This window comes from Perissodus microlepis, chromosome 22 (genome assembly GCF_051167445.1).
Source record: "Perissodus microlepis isolate ML-2025 ecotype Zambia chromosome 22, ASM5116744v1, whole genome shotgun sequence".
Taxonomy (NCBI): Eukaryota; Metazoa; Chordata; class Actinopteri; order Cichliformes; family Cichlidae; genus Perissodus; species Perissodus microlepis.
Genome location: NC_140481.1, coordinates 21,245,602 through 21,263,882, shown reverse-complemented (window position 1 = coordinate 21,263,882; position 18,281 = coordinate 21,245,602). Strand labels below are relative to the sequence as shown.

Here is an 18,281-nt window from a genome sequence, read left to right as displayed (position 1 = left end):
TGTTGTTTTAAAAATTCATTTTAGCTGGCTTTTAGACATTTAAAATGAAACATTTCTGGGTATAAATGAGTTGTTATTGCTACGTTAAAACAACCGGATTCTTTCATAAGGTGTCATAGATGCACAAGTGCAAAAACAGGCCATGCTAGCCTTTTGGTAAGCAAAACAATGTTGTCATAATATCATTTAGATGTTATTGTCATTAAATAAAAGTTACATGATGCAAAAATGCTAAAAACAAATTGTTTTAGGATGTTGCTAGGTGGTTGCTAGGCAATAGAATGCCTCATTATATCTGTTATAGATAAGAACCTTCAGTGGCTTAAGTGGCCAAGTCTGGCAGCTCAACTCTTGGTGGGCCTACGAGGAGTTTGTGGACAAAGTAACAAACAAACACACTGACAGAGACTTTGTGTTTTATGGTGTGATGTAGGTAGTCTGCTAAACCACAGACAGCAATAGAAAGAGGCACGTTTCCTGCATTAAAATCTATGAGAAAATTCTGTAACAACAAAAATTATAATAGAACTACAAATTCAAACTTTAAAAATAAGTCAGCAAGTGCTATTTTATTAGATTTGACTTTTAATTTTATAAATACATTTTTATGGCCCTGTGAAAAATAAAATAAAAGATAATTTCAATAATGGTTCAAAATGACTGACCAAATAAATGCCCAGCTGGCTTCAAGATCACGGCCAAGTGATGAGGCTCCTGAAAAGACATAGGCTAAACTTAAAAAGGATAATTAGCTGAAACTCAACAAGGAATTTTGGTATTTGCCCAGTTGTTGGCTCCATCAGTGGTGCCTGTTGTTCAGTCAGCTTTCAGATGTAAGTTGTGAGTATTGTTAAAAAATATTCATAAGAATTAGGGGGAACAAAAACAGAAGCCTGCTCAGATAAATATTTTGCAGGGGCAACACCAGCTCATGTGAGTGGAAGAGGAGAAAGAAGTTGTATTAAGGGGAAGACAGCAGAAAACAGAAGCATGCAGAAGAGTGTCGAGGATGGTTTGGGCACACAGAGTTCTTCACAGTTGGGCTTACATTGCCAACAGAGCGATACGTAGGTGTGAGGAGGTTGAGCATCTGTGGCAAAACTTACTGACAGGATGTCCAGTGATTCCCAGCAGTATTGTGTTATTGCATTACGTTACTGCACACAGTATCTCCTAGTAGTGGTTTGCCACAGCCTATTTATAGTGCACTTTGGTTTGGTCAAAAGTGAAGAAAAATTAAATTAAAAGATTAAAAACTGAGAAAGCAATTCCCATCTATACAGGCACTAGCCTCTGCAACTCCAGAAAAAACCTCTTATATAATTATTTACCTTACAATATTTCTTCATTTATTATCCAAATACAAGTGTTATAAGGTAACTCTTTTAAAATAGAGTACTGTGCAAAAGTTTTAGGCAGGTGTGGAAAAATGCTGTAAACAAAGGATGCTTTCAGAAATATAAATGATTATTTATTGGCCCCAAATGTATTCTGCAGCAGGACAACGACCCCAAAAATACAGCAAAAGTCATTAAGAACTTTCTTTAGTAAAAAACAACATGAAGTACTGGACGTGATGGTATGGCCCCCAAGGAGTCCTGATCTCAACATCATCAAGTGTGTCTGGGATTACATGAAGAGACAGAAGGATGTGAGGAAGCCTACATCCACAGAAGATCTGTGGTTAGTTCTCCAAGATGTTTGGAACAACCTACCGGCCGAGTTCCTTCAAAAACTGTGTGCAAGTGTACCTAGAAGAATTGATGCTGTTTTGAAGGTAAAGGGTGGTCACACCAAATATTGATTTGATTTAGATTTTTCTTTTGTTCATTCCCTGCATTTTGTTGATTGATGAAAATTAATGATTGACACTTACATTTCTGAAAGCATGCTTTGTTTCAGGAATTTTCTCTCACCTGTAAATCCTCCAATTCCTAAACCTCTCCCAGCTTCACATCACACTTGGCACACGCCCCCAGGAATTCAACCATAGAAGAAGTCCTAAAGGGCATGAAATTATTTGGCAGTTCCTGGGACTAAACCAGAGGAATGCCAAGTGAAGTCAAATACTCATCTTAAAACTCCAATATTTTTGGTCAGACTTGGTTTGAGAACTCAGGTGGCTTTGCCAGCAATACACTAGAAGCACAGCTTCAACAAACAGGTTTCAACTGTTAATCATCTCAGACATCCAACCTTCCCATGAGGGAAATTATAATTATCTTTTTCGAGCATTACGTGCGTCACATTATTTTTACAAAGTAGAATGCAGAACATTGTGCTCCGGAAATCGGGGCAGTTAATTTTGACACACAATAGCAGTCAGTTACAATAGAAATTCAATATCAGTAAAAACATCAGAAGATGTTGGTGGCACCGACGTATTCATGGACACAAAAACTTCATTTTGACAGTTTTGGATGAGTTACAGCCTTTTGTGGGTTAACTATAGTGTTTTGCTGAACACATGAACAGTTTTGGGAAATGCATTTTCTGTTGCTGAGAATTCTTTTTAAAGTGTTATGTGCCAAAACAATTAGGGAAAAAAAACTTTCAAGCTTTATAACGTTTGCTCTCTTGCCTATTTTAACTCAACAACAACAACAAAAAAGGAATCACTGGTGCTTTTTAATGGGGATAAAAATCCAGAAAAAAGCTACAGTTCTAAGTTTTGTTCAAAACAAGTTTAAAATTGAAGTATTAAGGCAATGTTACAGTATTGCTTAATTTCTGATATTCAGTACTTGTTTAAAAAAAAAAAAAAGCCTCCTGACCAGAAACTACTTGAAAAACAGAAGATGCCTGGTAGCTTATTAAACATCTTGGTCACAGATAATCCTATTGTAATGCCAATTTGCCTATTTAAGTTCCAAACATTGGTGCAAAATGTTTTCTATCTTGTTACAGACAGATGCGCTAACCTGACTCAGTCAATGCCATTACACTATCATGAGTTGCTTATTTAAATGCAATCCGAGAGCCTGTTTACTTTAAGTGACCTCCCTGGGTCTCGGTCGACAGCGAGTCGAGGTTAGTGATTAAAGGTGTCGTTCCACCCGCTGACCTCGGAGGTCAAAGGAATTCTGGGTGAATTACTTCGCAAAAGGCCAGACCTGTATCGAACGCCTCAGAAAGAACGGCAAGGTTGATTGAAAAATGGATATTTGCATACAAGCACAGGCTGGCAGAGCAGAAAACCCTGGCGCTCTGCTCGGGTTGAGGTGGCAGCGGTGAAAACAAGTCCTCATTAAGGAGAAAAGCATCATTTTCTAAAGCTCCGAGCGCTCTCTCCCTGTCTCTAAATATACAATAGGGCTGACACTAGTTAAAAAATAAAAAAATGAAACCTAAATAACTAAAGAAACCTGTGCTGCGTGTTTAAAATTAACTCAGCTCCACTCATAAATAATACATATGATGATAGATTGCTGATGAACTGTCTAATGAAGAGGAGGTGTGTGTTGTGAGGGGGTGCGGGTACTGGTTTTCGCTGACGCACAACAGTTTTGGGGTTTTTTTAGACTTAAAAACTGAGACCGCACACACACACATACCACGATGCAAGAATGCTAATGTCTCTGGCATTTCTGAAACTGCCGTTATCTTTCTAGCACTGCACATTAGGTAGAGATATCGTTTCCTCCACACTCATTTCCCTCCCTCCGCACGGCGTGCGCTGGAGGTTCGAATCAAAGCTTAATGGAACCTCTAATTTGAGCAAAAGTTCATTCCCGTTAAGAAAATTAAAGCCTGCTAATTAGGGATTACAGGCTGTTTTATGATTGCAAATGCCAAGTCTGAGGCTGTCACAGATTTTAGGAAATCTTGAAGACGAGTAAAACTTTCTTTCAGCAGACAATTTGTGTTGACAGAAAGGAGAACTTGAGAGTTTGATGTTTCAATTTGCATTACTCTGGATTAAATTAAAAAGCAAAACAAAAGAGATATCAGACAGAGACGTGAATTTGACTATCTACAGTCTCTCCCTTTTTTCTAATTACAACCACAATGTTTTTAAAGGCAGCAAGCATTTCCAAGGAATAAACCTCCTGGTATTAAACCAATTTCCACAAGGGGAATCCATCTCCTGCAGTTGCTGTGCGTCACTTGCTTTCCCCATCTTCTACACGAAGACCTTGGGCTATATATGTTATTCTCTTCACTACATCATTTAACTCCTAAGAATGTGCTCCACTGTTATTCTCACTGCCACCCTAGCCTACGCCTATACTCACTCTATTTGTCATCTGCTATACGAGGACTACCATATACATTTCCTGCGTCTCCCCCTCTTTGGCTCCTACCTTCCTGACAGGCCTGTTCATGGCCCTGTCGCTGACTGTCACCTGTGACACAGGCTTCCACAAAAGACAGCGTGTTTCTTCCTTGCATCATGTGGTAAATGAGTGTCACTTCTCTCTCCCTCTTCCTTTTCTCACACTTCCCTTCCCTCTCACGCATGTGCGCGCACACACAATGCGCACACCTGCAGAACCCTCTATTCTCCTTCCTGCTGTAGATCCCAGAGCTGACAGGTGCTTGGAGGGATTTCACAGTCCTGATACGACAGCAACTGAAAAATTGGTGGCTGTGTTTGAGGCATGTGAACAATACCGAAAGAGAGAGGTACAGAGTGAATTACCTGGCTAGCTAGCTAGCTAGATTGATAGATATGCAGACACAATGGCACAATGTCACAACTTTCCAAGGACTGATGTCCCAACAAATGCACTCCAAGGTCAGATTGTGCAATATTCCAAGACGCTGCCAAAAAAAAAAAACACTCTACAGGCTTCAGTTGGCATGTTAAAAGTTAAAGCTCATGACTGTCCAATTAAAAACAAACCTGGCTTATTTGGAAGGGCATCCAAAGTCCAACTCCTGGAAAATTGTCCTTTGGACAGACTGACAGGCAGACCAAAGCAGAGATGTCTGGCCATAATACACAACACCACATTGCAGCATGTCAGGACAAATACCTTATATGAAATGTCAAGCACAGTGGTGGAGAGGTAATGATTTAGGCTTGTTTTTCAGCACATGACCAGGGCAATCGTAAGTGCAGCAGCAACTCTACAACAGAATGACTGAAAAAGAAAAGAATCAACATGCCACAACAGCCCAGAGGAAGCTGAGACCTCAACCTGATTGAAATGCTGTGGTAGGACGTTGAGAGAGCTGTGCATAAACAAATGCCTATAAACCTCTCAAGACTTCTCCACAGCAATATAAGAGACAGTCACATATTGAAATATTAATATTATTTTTATTATTTGTTTTTAATTTTAAACCATCTGACAGAACAATGCCACCAGTGACTGGAGGACTATTCCCCCAGCTCAGGTGTCTTACTACAGCCCTCAACATCAATTACCTGCTTCCCCAGTGAGCTTCTCATACCACCATTGGACAGACTCCATATCCGTATCTTGGTGCACTGCTGCTACACTTTATTCTGCTCTGGAGATCCAATCGGAGCAGGAGGGCCAGTCTAGCTAGAACCTGTAATACAAACCTTCCACGACACCAAGCTGATGCAGAGAAGAACAAGGACTACTTTTGATAACTGCAGTTCAAGACAGTGGAATTGGAGTTCATCTGCAGGATGAGAGACTCACTAAAGAAGCATCTGATTATATTTATTATTTATTTATTACTGCAAAGTTCTAGACAAATAAAATATTTGTAGAGAAGAAACTGTATTATTTATTAAGTCATTTAAGAAAGCCAATGTACTGGGAAAGTAGCCACATGCACACCCATGCATGCTAAACCAGATGAGTGCACATACACTAGCATCACACACTGAATTTGCGGGAAATACTGTGGACCATTCAAAGGCCAGTTTTCCACATCAGATCAGTGGTATCAGTGTCTATATATTCATAGTGCTGCATTTTCATAAAAGAAGAATTCCAAACTGTTAACCTACAAAGATAAAAAATCATCATCGAGAATCGGCTCGAAAAAGAACCACTGGTAATGGACTTGGCTAATCACTGCTAGCACAATATATCATGATATATTTGTCCAATTTCCCAACCCTTGTGGACAAGCAGTGGAAATTATCTGAGTGATGAATGTATCAGTGGGGCCATTACTATTTCCTGATTCATAGCCACCAGGATCTGTGCCATGCAAACACTACTCCGACCGGTACAATATTGTGTGTGGGTTCAGAATAGCCACTGTGACAGTTGCCTGTTCTGCAATTTTTCCTGATTTTTCAGCAGTGCCTCCAAGCTGCTTGTTCTGATACAGTACACATCAGCACCACAGAAAAGGTTGAGGTCTTTAAAGATACTCCAATTCCTGACACACCATTAATATTCTCCATGCAGACTCTTCCTCTCCCCTACATACAAATATCCCCCCCCCCCCCCCCTCCTCCTCGTCCTAGCCTATCCCCCACCTCCACTCCACTGTCAGCCTTTACATCTTAGAAATGCTTTATATCCCCCTCTCACAAGTTCCTTTTTTCCCCTCATTTTCCTCCCCCATCCTCACTTTCTTCCTCTTCCTTTTGGTTATTTTTTGTCAGAACTTTTTCTACCTTTTCCTCCTGGGAAGTGGCACAGAATCCCTTTAAGTGCTGCAAAAGCAAATCTATTTATCATAACCATCTATCTCTCACAGTACATATACTTTATCCTATACTGAAAGACACACGGGCACAAAGAATGCAGTGAGAAGGAAAACCACAGCCTCCCTCGTGTTCTCACACTGTACTAAGACGTCTATGAGCGAGATGATTTCTAAATAATGATACGACCTATGTGATTCACTCTTTCAACTGCAATAGAGCGATAAATTAAAGGGAGGTAAATGGGCGGTAGTGCCCACTTTCCCTCCCACGCACAGCAATGCGGGTGAGCGAGGCAGTCTTCTGGGACTTCCCATTGACTCCACACAAGGTGAGAACGGAGCAGGAACAGAAGGCTGAGCAAAAACACTTCAAACAACACGGCAGGAAGACGGAGAGCGCTGCTGCTCTACGAGGCAAACGCAGGCGTGAGGGAGACACTGACCAAAAGAGACGGAGAGGGCCAAGACGAGGAGACAGAATCATTACTGTGCTTTCAAAGACAATCAATCAAACAAGGATGTACGCGCACACATACAAGAACCCAGACAGACATTGAGACATGAAAACACCTTAAATGCCACCTAATAGCAGCCAGACAAACACAGAGTGAGAGAGCACAGCAGGACATTGATATTCTATACACCCACACACAGCATGGTGAAGCGCTGGGCTCGTCTCTGTGTGATTCCCAGTTTTACACACCATGCTAGTCTAGACACAGTGCTATGCTGCATTACACCGGTTGTTACCATGAGAAAACATTGCATATACAACACTCACGGTAAGTAAGAAATGTAGCTTTAACACTACGGTCATCGGGGCAGTACTCACAGATGTCTGCTGTACATAGCCCCAAGCTGCTGAAAAGCAGCTGAACCAACCAAATAAATAACTTAACAAACAAAGCACTGCAGCAGATTGGTACATAGCCAGGGGAGATTTGCACAGTTTAATCAGGAGGCATGGCGAACAGGTAGATTACAGACTCTTATATTTCAAGAATCTGGTCATTAATACTACGGCTCTCAAAAATTTGTGATAACAAGCAGGGTGCCACCCCTTCTTATTCTACAAATCATCCTCCGAGCTTTAACAAATGCAAATAACAGATTGCGATGTAGAGCTATTTCCCTCATCAACATTTCAAACTGATCAGGAGAGAGCAAAGGACTGAAACATCCCCACCTTCGCCACCACCAACCTTCCCACCCTCGGTGACGGAGGATGCCAGCAGTGTGTTGAGTCATGTCTTGTCCAAGTGCAGGGGAAAAAAACGCAGGTGTGTGAGTACAGAGTCATAATTATGCATGTGCCGTCACTCATGCATTAACCATAACTGGATTTACACATCAAGGCGGCAAATGAATTCAGAGTAGGTTTTTTTTTATGCAGACCAACACGAGACCTGATTAAATGATGAGGTTGAAGATATGGAAACATGGGTGCAAAGAAAGGAGCATAGTACCACTGAGCTGTCTGCTGATCTGCTGACTGTACCTCCTGTTATATTACATAAAAGTCTGAACCATTAAAAAAAGTATTTTTGCCTCTAATAAATGATTGCACAAGTATTTCATTGTGGCATAGCTAAGTCTGAGGAACAGGAGATTATTTTCACCCTGTTTTTCATCCATATGAGTGTAAGATTAAACAAGCCTCGTTTCAGTCAGACAGCTAAAGTTTCACATGATTCATTGCAGCAGCAGAATACAGTTTGGGTTGTAGGCTCCAAACTCAATTTGCTCTTTATTTGTCAGTTGGGTAAGTACTTGGTTTTCAATTTTAGCATTCAGGGTTTGGGGTTTGCTTCTTATTATGTGGAAACAAACACCATCTGAACTTGGCCTGACATCTCACAGCATCAGATGTTTTCTTTCAATAAAGCACCTACCAAAAGATCTATGAACAGTCCTCTTTATTGAAGTGAAGTCTTGCTCCCCTGCAAGAACTCCCTCTTTAGAAAGTGACACACTTCTCGCCATCCGTATTGTACAGAACACACATGCACATCTTTCAGGCTTTCATGCTCTCGCCTGTCATTCACATTGAAGGAGATGACTTACGTTGTCGATACCATGCTTTGTTTGTGCTGCTTCGAGTTGCGAAAAGTTCAACTTTTCAAGTGCCAGCCAATCAGATCATGTTTATTTAAATCAAGAATTTTGTAGTGATCAAAGTAAGCCACAGGTTGCCAGCTAAGCTCATGCCAACAACTAGTCAAAGCTCAGACTACTTGCCTTGTGACTGGCAACCACACCAGCAAGCCACACATATGGCATACCCATCAAGAATTAAATGTACGGCAATATGAGAACGCTGCTTGAGGCATTTTGTTTCTTCTAATTTTCTCAATTTTCTTTGTCAAAATCATACCACAGCCATAATCTTTAATCCATGTATGTGGTCATGCGTGAGCCTCATTGTGATTTAGTAACACTAAAGTAGGATGGCAACATCTTTGCCACAAGGAAAAATAGGTTACTGCTTTAGTTTATTATGCTTTTGGAGACAAACTCCAAGTAGTTGCAACAACCAGAGTTTGAAACTCTGAGTGACCATGATCAATCACAAGGAGAAGGGACAGGTTGCCAATCCCATCGTGGTGCATCTATGTCACTATTTGTGGAGGAATTTCTGTTTCAAATCTATAAGATTCTGACTCTGGAATACTAGGTAGTTAATGTGAATTTCTATACACGATGACAGTAAAAGATTTAGAATAGGAAATAAATTGTAAATGGACTGGTTCTTGTACAGTGCTTTTCTATTCTGCTTGAGCACTCAAAGCTTTGTACTTCAAGCTTCAATCACCCATTTATACACAAGATTTTATACAAGCACTATTTTCTATGGCTAAGTGTTTTCTATCTAACATTGATACACATTCATGGTCCAGTGAATGTATCGGGAGAAACTTGGGGTTCAGTGTCACGGACATGCAGACTGGAGAGGCCATGTATTGAATAACCAACCTTTTGATTGGTAGATGACCTGCTCCACCTCTTAAGCCACAACCACACCAAACACTGCAACAGATTTGCAATTTTTGCAGATTTACCAAAGTTAATTGACAAATTATCACAATTAACACATTAATAGCCAACTTGACCCCACTGAATCACAAACAGACTCTGTTTTATTGCCATTTTAATGTTGTCGTGATGCAAAGTCACTTTGAAGACAGCAACTCATTGTCACCAGTCATAGACCCAATCCCTGTCTTCAAGGCAAACATTTCAATGAAAAAACTCATTGCACACAGTTGCAGTAATTATGGTTTTGCTGAAGTGTCCAATCAATGTCTTCTCTAGTGTGACTGTAGCATTAAATAGACAACTGAACTGTTAGGGAGTATTCAGTGTTCATAAGGAGAATGAGCCATGCCATTTGTGTACAAAGCAGCGCAGCTCAAGTTGATTGCCTGAACTGGCTGGCAGGCTTCACTCCATTTCTTCAGTTTAATTGAAAAAGTAATCACCTGTGTGTCTAATATAATATGTCTAATATTAACTGTTATTTCATTTGATTTCGTTTATTTTCTTATGTAACTTTGAACTCATGTAGCACTCAAAACAATTCAGCTTTCACAGTATTGTTTATTGGTCCCCCTCAACACAACAGAAACACAACAAAAAGGACTAATGCGTCTATTCGACCTCTTTCCCAGCAATCCGATGTGGACACTGCATACTGACCTGCGTGTACAGTACTATATTTTTCAAAAGCTGGATGTTCCCTGAAAAAAAGCGTTTTATTTAATACCTCCAATGTAATTACCTCAACAAACACAGCATTTCAATATCTAACCTTTACTTCTGCCAGTAGGTAGCTTCCCCTCCGATTCACTTGCACCACACTTTCACGTTTTAACGACTTTGCTATCATATTTGTAATAGAGCAGTTTCGCTTGAAGATGTACTGATTTAAATGTTCCCTCTAACAACATAAGAGGGATACATTAAGCGGCGGCGGCTGCCGCTGAGAGGTCAAATTACTTTTTGTCATTCTGGATGCACAGAGCACTAGAGAGAGATTTCAATTTTCTTCAAATATTCTTATTACAGAGACGACGGCTGCCAAAGGGTCTCAGACCTTCATATAATTACATCTTCAATAGGAAAAATCTCAATTATAAGAGAATATCTAATTATTACGCTGCCCATATCCGAAATTGCCCTCACATAAAAGGAATACTGGAGCCGTATCATCCACTAAGCTGTGAGGACAGTTTCCACTTCTCGTAACACGGCTGTTGTTAAGCACCCAAGAGCATTAGAGGGAAGACCTGTCACGGCTCAAGACCTGAAGGGAATGAACAGAGAACAAGATATGACAGAGCACAAACCTGTGTCCTCGCTCGCTGCCTTTTTTATGAAAGGACACTGATAACTCTGAGGGCGCCAGTTGGTGCAAAATACCGCCTCAATTGCCATACCTCAGAAGAGGCCTTCTGCTTCAATAAAAAAACAAATTATTTTGACCAACTGCTGTGGCTGCCATATTGTTTTCCTGGCCATGTAGCTTAACAAGGCCCATTTCCCAAATAATCAAACTCCAGCCAGTGACCATCCACCTATCAGCAGCTTTGATCTTTTTCCTACATGGCAGCCATTTTCATCATAGCAGCAATGTAATTTCCCAGTGGGTAACGGGCACTGCGGTGCAGACTCCCAGTGTAATGTACTGTGGAGTTGCCATTCTGAAGTTGGAAAGCCCTCTTTGTAGAAAGCATTTGCATTCAAATCATTGAGTCTGAAATTGGTTCTACCTGTCTGGGATCAGGACTATCTCCTGTGGGTTCCCACTGCCAGTTAAGTGCAGTTTTTATAAGCTTGGAGTGCAGGAATGCTAATGGCCTTTGATGACATATGAAGAGCCTAACTATGTTTTTCCCTTGGACTCCTCCATGGAAAGAAGCACTCCAGGTCACCTGAGGTAGCTCTTAGATGAGTCCCAAGGTAGCTTCCCATCAGAGCTCATGAACGGGTTATAATGGCCCACCACACCTGCAGATCCCTTATTAAAATGAAGCTCAGCAGGCTTGGAGTGCTTTGGACCTTTAGGAGGATCAGAATAGATATAAAAAAGCCGAAACACCAAGACGGGAGACTTTATTGTAACAGAACAATAGCTGATGTTTTCAGACTTTTCCCTTGGTTCAAATCTGTTGAATTGCATGTTGGCTTTAATCAAACTGCTTGGTAGAGTGCGCAACAACAGCAGTGGCCAAAAATGAACACTGTGCCATTTTATTTTTGTTTTTGCAATTATGTCCCTTAAGTATATTAAATTTCACTCTTTGTGTTAAGAATTCAAAATCATATGTTTCATATCTGGAAGAAAAGAAAAAGATGAGAGTAGATATTATAAAATATGCGGATAAGGAGAACGTTGTGATGAAGGTTTTTCATTTTTATCTTGTGAAAGAATTGCACCGGTTGAGACCTTGCATACTTTCCTACAGCTTTTTATTTTATTTTCACATTTCAGAGGAATAAGTTTCATTTACTTTGAGTCTTGGATTTATTCAAAACACATATTTTTCTTTCATCCGTGCCTGCACTCACGTTTTTCTAACCTTTGCTTTCTCTGGAGCAGTTGCTGAAGCTATACCAAGGCCTTGTTTCACACAAACATAGTTAAGGCCTCTAAGGAGCATGAACCCTGGAGCAGTGACTGACAAGCCCATAATAATCAATTCTCAGGCATGCTGTTCCAAGGCAATACTTGATCTGAGGTTCCCGAGCTTAGCGCCAAATGCTTCACGGCGCTTTACGGACACCACAAAATCAAATTAAAAATGCATTTGGAAATTGATCACCTGATGCACCCAGATTGATTGCTGCTCCAAAAGCAACCAGGTCGTGTTTTTGTTTGGCCAGGTTCCATTCACCTTCCCATACCATATAAATGTATTGATCTGCACACCCACTCTTGGATCTATAAGAACCATTAAATATCCTTTCAGTGTTTCTCCATCCACTTATGTGACTCATACCACATTGCAACAAGCTAAAAATGGTCAGAACACAGCTTTGCAGACCAGTAACCTTTAACCACTTTCCACCACTTCACTTCCAATGAGCGCTGGGCGATGACACTAAGTTAGTCGTCCATTTAAAAGCAGCGCTCATCAAACTAATTTTCTGAATGTCTAAAACAAATGAAATGGAACGCATTCATATCTCAACAAACAACCTGAATAGTTGGAGAGGGGAATATTCCATTTTAGATATGGAGGAACATGATTAATTCAAAAACTCAAACGGTCAAATTGCACTTTTCAATCAGTGTTATTCACACACATTCCTTCTCATTTAACATAACTGCAACCAAGGAGAAAAAAAGCCCACTATCTACTGCTGTTTGAGGCGCTTGTGTGGTACAATGAATGCAAAAGAACAAATTGAATGCCGGTGAATAAGATGCATTTGTATGCAAAATTGCCAAGACAGCCAAGAGACAGAGCTGCAGGCGGACAAACGTGCATGTAATCAGGTACCAAATCTGCTTGTCTCCCGTAAGCTCCGTATGCGTCCCCGTGTTTCTCTGGGCCGAGGGGCAGGTGAGTGGCAGCAGCTATTGTCTCGGAGCACTGGTCCACATGAATGACCCAGCCTGTGTCCACATTAGCACGGATCAACTCCTGTGGGTATCTTCTCCCCAGAAAACAGCAGCTACAGCACATTCAGCCAAATAACCGAACTTCCATATCCGGCAAAGCTTGCGCTCTTTTTCACCCTTCCTGACTTTTGACCGACTTAATTAATCTTTCCACTGCTTTATTCTAGTGAAAGACATCTCTGCTTTCCACCTTTCCAACATCTTCACCTTCCATTCCTTTCTATTACAATCTCTCAGATAGAGCCAGCTCTTCCTTACAGTAATATTCTTCACACTTTGTATCCTTTGCTTTTTCTCCATCTACCTTCTGAAATGTCCTTATCCATTACCTGACATTTCTTTTCCCCATCCTTCTCTCTCTTATTTCTTCATTTCTCAGTAATGATTGTCTTTACTGCAACTTAATATCTACAAAGTGTTTCCTACAGGGCACCAGGTTCTCCTCTGTCCCATAGGGGACCACCTCCAACTCTAGCTGGGTCTACACACCCACAAAAACCGACCTGGTGGTTAATGAGCCTGTTGAGAAAGACGGCACCTTGACTCAACATTGATCACCGCGCCGCTGTTCCTCGAACTCTCTGGGAAGCTATTTGTCAAGGTGATAATTTATTTTGTAGCACCAGATATACTGTGTGGGGAATTGGGTTGTTTTGTTTTGTGTGTGTGTGTTCCAGGGGCTTGACAGACACCATTTCAGGGCCAAATCAGTCCATAATGTGTAGCATAACACACGCTGAGCTGTAAATCACTAAGTATCGGCCACAAACAGCGAAAGAAAGCTTTCATCTGGCTGAGCAGGCAAGGGAATGGCGATTTAGCAAAGAGACGTGTGGCACATTTTCAAACGCAATTCCCTGGTATTCCTTCACACACCCATGCAAAGACTTTTTTGCTCTGGTGTTCTGCTAAGTTAAAAGCATTAGCAGAGGAACTATGTGACTTAGCGAGGGAGTGGGAGATTGAATGAAAGCTGCGCTGCTGTTTTCATCACACCGACATCACACCGGGCAATTATGGAGATGCGTCCTGTGAAACCAGCGAGGCCAGACACCTGATGGGAGGAGGTGGCAGGAGTATGGGACGCTGCTTGCGGGTAGGCGAGGCTACCGCAGTGCACCGCTGCTCCAGCATGCTCTCAAGATGTTCCACATCTCCCCCCTCTAATTGGCAGATGGTCTCAGATGCGAGATGATTTAATGGCCTGCGTGTGTGTTTTTTCTTGCCTCAGTCAGCCATTAGCAGGGACATCTGTAACGAGTTGGCCAGGCACACTGCTGAGAGTGGAAGCTGAGGCCAACACTTTCTAATGGGGGGTAGTGCGGTCGTGACAGGCTTGGGCGGTAATCAAAGCACTCCGAGGTATTTCTTGGGGTTATGATAATCGGGATATCTCGTTTCAAATTGTGCGAGGCATGACAAAAAGCAATAATAAATCATCTGATGTTGTTTACCTCAGAAAAGCTGAAAAGAATCAAACAGAGCAGTATTACTGAGGAATCCACTATGTGACAATCCACTTTTGACTTTCAGTATACCAGAGCAAGACATTTCTAGCTGAGCGTTATCATAAAAAGCCATTTTCATGGCTTTGGCACAAACAGCTTGGCTTCCAAGTGATCCCATTTCTTGCAGCTGTGCCGTAACCATCTGTGCTGAATGCTGCGCTCAAGGGTGAAACATTAAGGCCTGAACCAGAGTTTTGGCCCTAAAGGCCTCTGGTTTCTTTCTCTCTCCTGCTGCCTTCATTTCTTACTGCTCCCTCCTGAGCTTGCCTCTATAACGAAAGCTGGATGAGAGACGGAGCTGCGTTACTGAACAAGCAAGGCCTTCAGCTGGTTTCTGTGCATGTAGGAGAAATGGCTCCAAGCCTAGGGCCTTTTAAGGCTTGATGGCCATCAGTATTCTTGCCATAGCCTCTGAGGATTTGTCTGCTACCTGCAAACTGGGTCAGTTTTTGCATTATTTTAGAGATTTGTATCTCACTGTGGAGAAAGAAGGTTTTGCACACGCATGCATGTAGACCCACACCTGCACTTTGTCTTTCTCTCTCTGCTTCCTTCCCTCTATGCCTCTCTCTCACACACAAACACACACACTGCATTTTGAATTCATCAATATGTGCACATATTTGTCATTTTAACACATAAATGTCAATTTAAAGCCACCGAATGTGCTAACGCTGTAATGAATAACTACACCGAGCAAACATACCCACGCTGTGAAAATCATTTTAGATGGAGCACACGCCAGACAACTAATTAAAATTGATAGATAGACTACTGTTGATTATGGCACTCAAAAACCCGTGCACTTTTTCAGCACTAAAACGCAACTAAGTCTCAGTTAATACACCCCCTCTCTATTCATGTCACACCGACGGGATTAACTGTAGTCATAAATCTGAAACAGTTGTGACTGTCACTCTGCCATTCTCACATTAATGTTAATGAGGAAGTGACACTGCTGCGGCATCACCTTTACTGTTTCCATCAGGTTTCAGAACTGTTATTATAACGACTATTTTTAAATTCATCCCACTTTTCTAATTCCAATCGTTTACTGTATGTGTGCCCCCAGCAGAGAGCCCGGAAGGCGAGTGAGGGACCAGCAGCAGCAGATGTGGGGGCGGAAATGAGATGCAGAAAGAGGGGAAAAGAAAGGTGGGGGGTGGAATTGAGGGGGACAGACAGGCTGGTGATACACAGTAGAAAAATAAGAGAAGGAAGAAAAAAGCAAAGTATGTGATAGAGAGAGGCGATAGGAGAGACCCGCGTCTGAGGTGAATACAAATGGACAGAGGAGGAACACAGATAGAGGAGGCGAACGAGGAGTGGGGGGTGGTGGGGGAGGCAAAGAGGGAGGCTGTGTGAGGAGAAGAGATAAAAGAATGTGAGAAAGATAAATTTACTGTTGGCTAATGAGAAGACAAAGGCAGTAGAATCCACATCGATCTCTGCCCCACAGCAAGCTGGCTTTATAGAAGTAGAGAGAGAAAGAGAGATAGCAGAGCCTGAGAAAGCTCACAAGAGGTAAGCAACCTCACAGATGCCGGAGGAATCACAGGATGAGAATAAAGTCAGAGGTATGTTTGAGTGAGTGTGGCAAGCATACTTATTTGTAATGACCACACATATACACTGACTTCTTCAAGTTTGAGCGATGTATGTGAATAATGCATTGATGCTGAATGGGGGCAGGGAGGACGAGCAGACAGCAAGGTAAAAAAAAATGAAAACTACTTCAATGACTCAGTACTGGGAGCAAGTAGATGGTCTAAATGTGAGACAGGATTCAAATATTTATATAGCAGGCACTTTACAGGCAGGGTGAACAGGAGGAGCATCGCAAAAACAGTTTCCCTGTGGAGATGCATTACTACACTCAAATGGATTAAATGCCTGGGAACAAAGGAAACATCTGAAGCTTGGAATTATTGAAGAGATAAAAAAGAAGACACTTATGAACTACTGCAACTGGTTATTATCTTATTATAAACTCGTATTTCTTAAATATAACTCTTGTGGTGTATTTCAGTGGTGGTTCGAGGGCTTTGCTGTAAATAAAAGAAGCACGTCGCTGCAGGAGAAGGTGCTCACACCGTCATGTAAACAAGTTATCAACACAGGTGTGCATCGACAAAGACCAGCATCGGATAATTTGCTAACAAGGGGAGAGAGTGCACCACTTACAGCAGGTTTGAACTGTTCCAGTACACCGCATGCCGATTGCTGGCTCTCGAAAGGTGCAAGTTTGTAAGCGCCAGCGTGATGAGGCTGAGGGAAAACGTTGCGAGAGCCATAATCCCTCCGCTGCTCAGCCGGTTCTGGTGCCCCCTCTTCCTTCTGCGTCCCCGCTCCTTCTGTCCCAGGCGACGCGTCACTCACAACATCCCAGCGGTCAAAAAGAAGAAGAAGAAGACGAAAAGAGAAAGAAAATACGCCTTTTCAAGTTCCAGTTACCTTAACAACGGGTTGAATCGGGGTGACTTGTAAGTGGTTACGTGTTCTTCAACTCAAATCCCATTGCTACGAAACCCATTTGGGCATCTTTACTTGTGCCAAATCTATCCGGACTTCTGACGCGTGCCCGCTGGGCACCTTTTCAAGTCACACCTTTTGTTTTGTTTTCCCAGTTCTTTCACTAGAAAGGAGCAGTGCAGGTAGATAAACGGCAAGACAGTCTACCACATTCAAAACTAACAGCTGTAAGTCGGTACTTATTGTTCTCGACCGCGCTTTAAAGTCGCATCCAAGGCGCTGGACCTCTGCTGTTGAGATTTGTGTAGCTGTAGGTGACCTGCCGCTTCTCTCATCAGCAGCAGTAGCAGCAGCAGCCACACGCTGCGAACACAACGCTACAAACCCGCCCTCTGACGGCTGAGATGTGCCCACATGTCCATCTATTCTCCCGCCCCGCCCCCTCAAAACATGCATCGTCTCACAAGAAAATGAAAATATATGCGTAAAAATAAAAGGATCAGTCATATTGTAGTAAGGAATTTGATTATTTAAAGGTAAGGTGAAGGTGATTTTAGGTTTAAAGGACATTGATTTTACAAACAATAAAACCGCTACAAAAGAGCCCATCTAGCACCACCTATTAATTAGTAAATAGGTCAGAGTCAATCAGTCAGTGCTGCACCCAGTGGATAGTTTGCTCCAGCTTTTCTGCTTTATTGTGTGTACCTAACTATAAAAAATTACTACTGATAGGCAAAACATGAAAAATCAACTTATTTGATGCCACATTTTCCCATTTGTTAACGGGTTAAAAATAATCACCTTTACTTTGGTCTTTTTGCCTCCCCCCCCCCCCAACAGCCTCTCATCAGGTATTGTTTTAGTAAACCTTGACACAGACCATATGGTAGAGTGCACTCCTTTAAGCACTTAAGTGGTACGTTATATAGAGTGGTAATGTGACAACTCTGATATCTAAAATAAAACGGTTTCCATGACTCCTTTCATAATTAGAGACCTTAAAAATGCAGTACAGGTCACATCTTGAAAGTTTGAGTGTTTTTTTCTGTTTCCATAAGAACAGAGGTTCAGGGTTTACTGAGAGATTA

General features: G+C 41.8%; 1 protein-coding gene across 2 annotated transcripts in view; it reads right to left on the bottom strand.

The window, feature by feature from the left end:
* efna3a (ephrin-A3a) overlaps positions 1-17,600 on the bottom strand; it is an 83,464-nt gene extending 65,864 nt beyond the window's left edge. For both annotated transcript variants that reach the window (XM_084918874.1, XM_084918875.1), the window contains exon 1: positions 16,903-17,600. In XM_084918874.1, coding sequence (XP_084775000.1) covers positions 16,903-17,012 — 110 coding nt within the window. In that variant the 5' untranslated portion in view covers positions 17,013-17,600. The remainder of the gene's footprint in view (positions 1-16,902) is intronic.
* Positions 17,601-18,281: the final 681 nt, after the last annotated feature.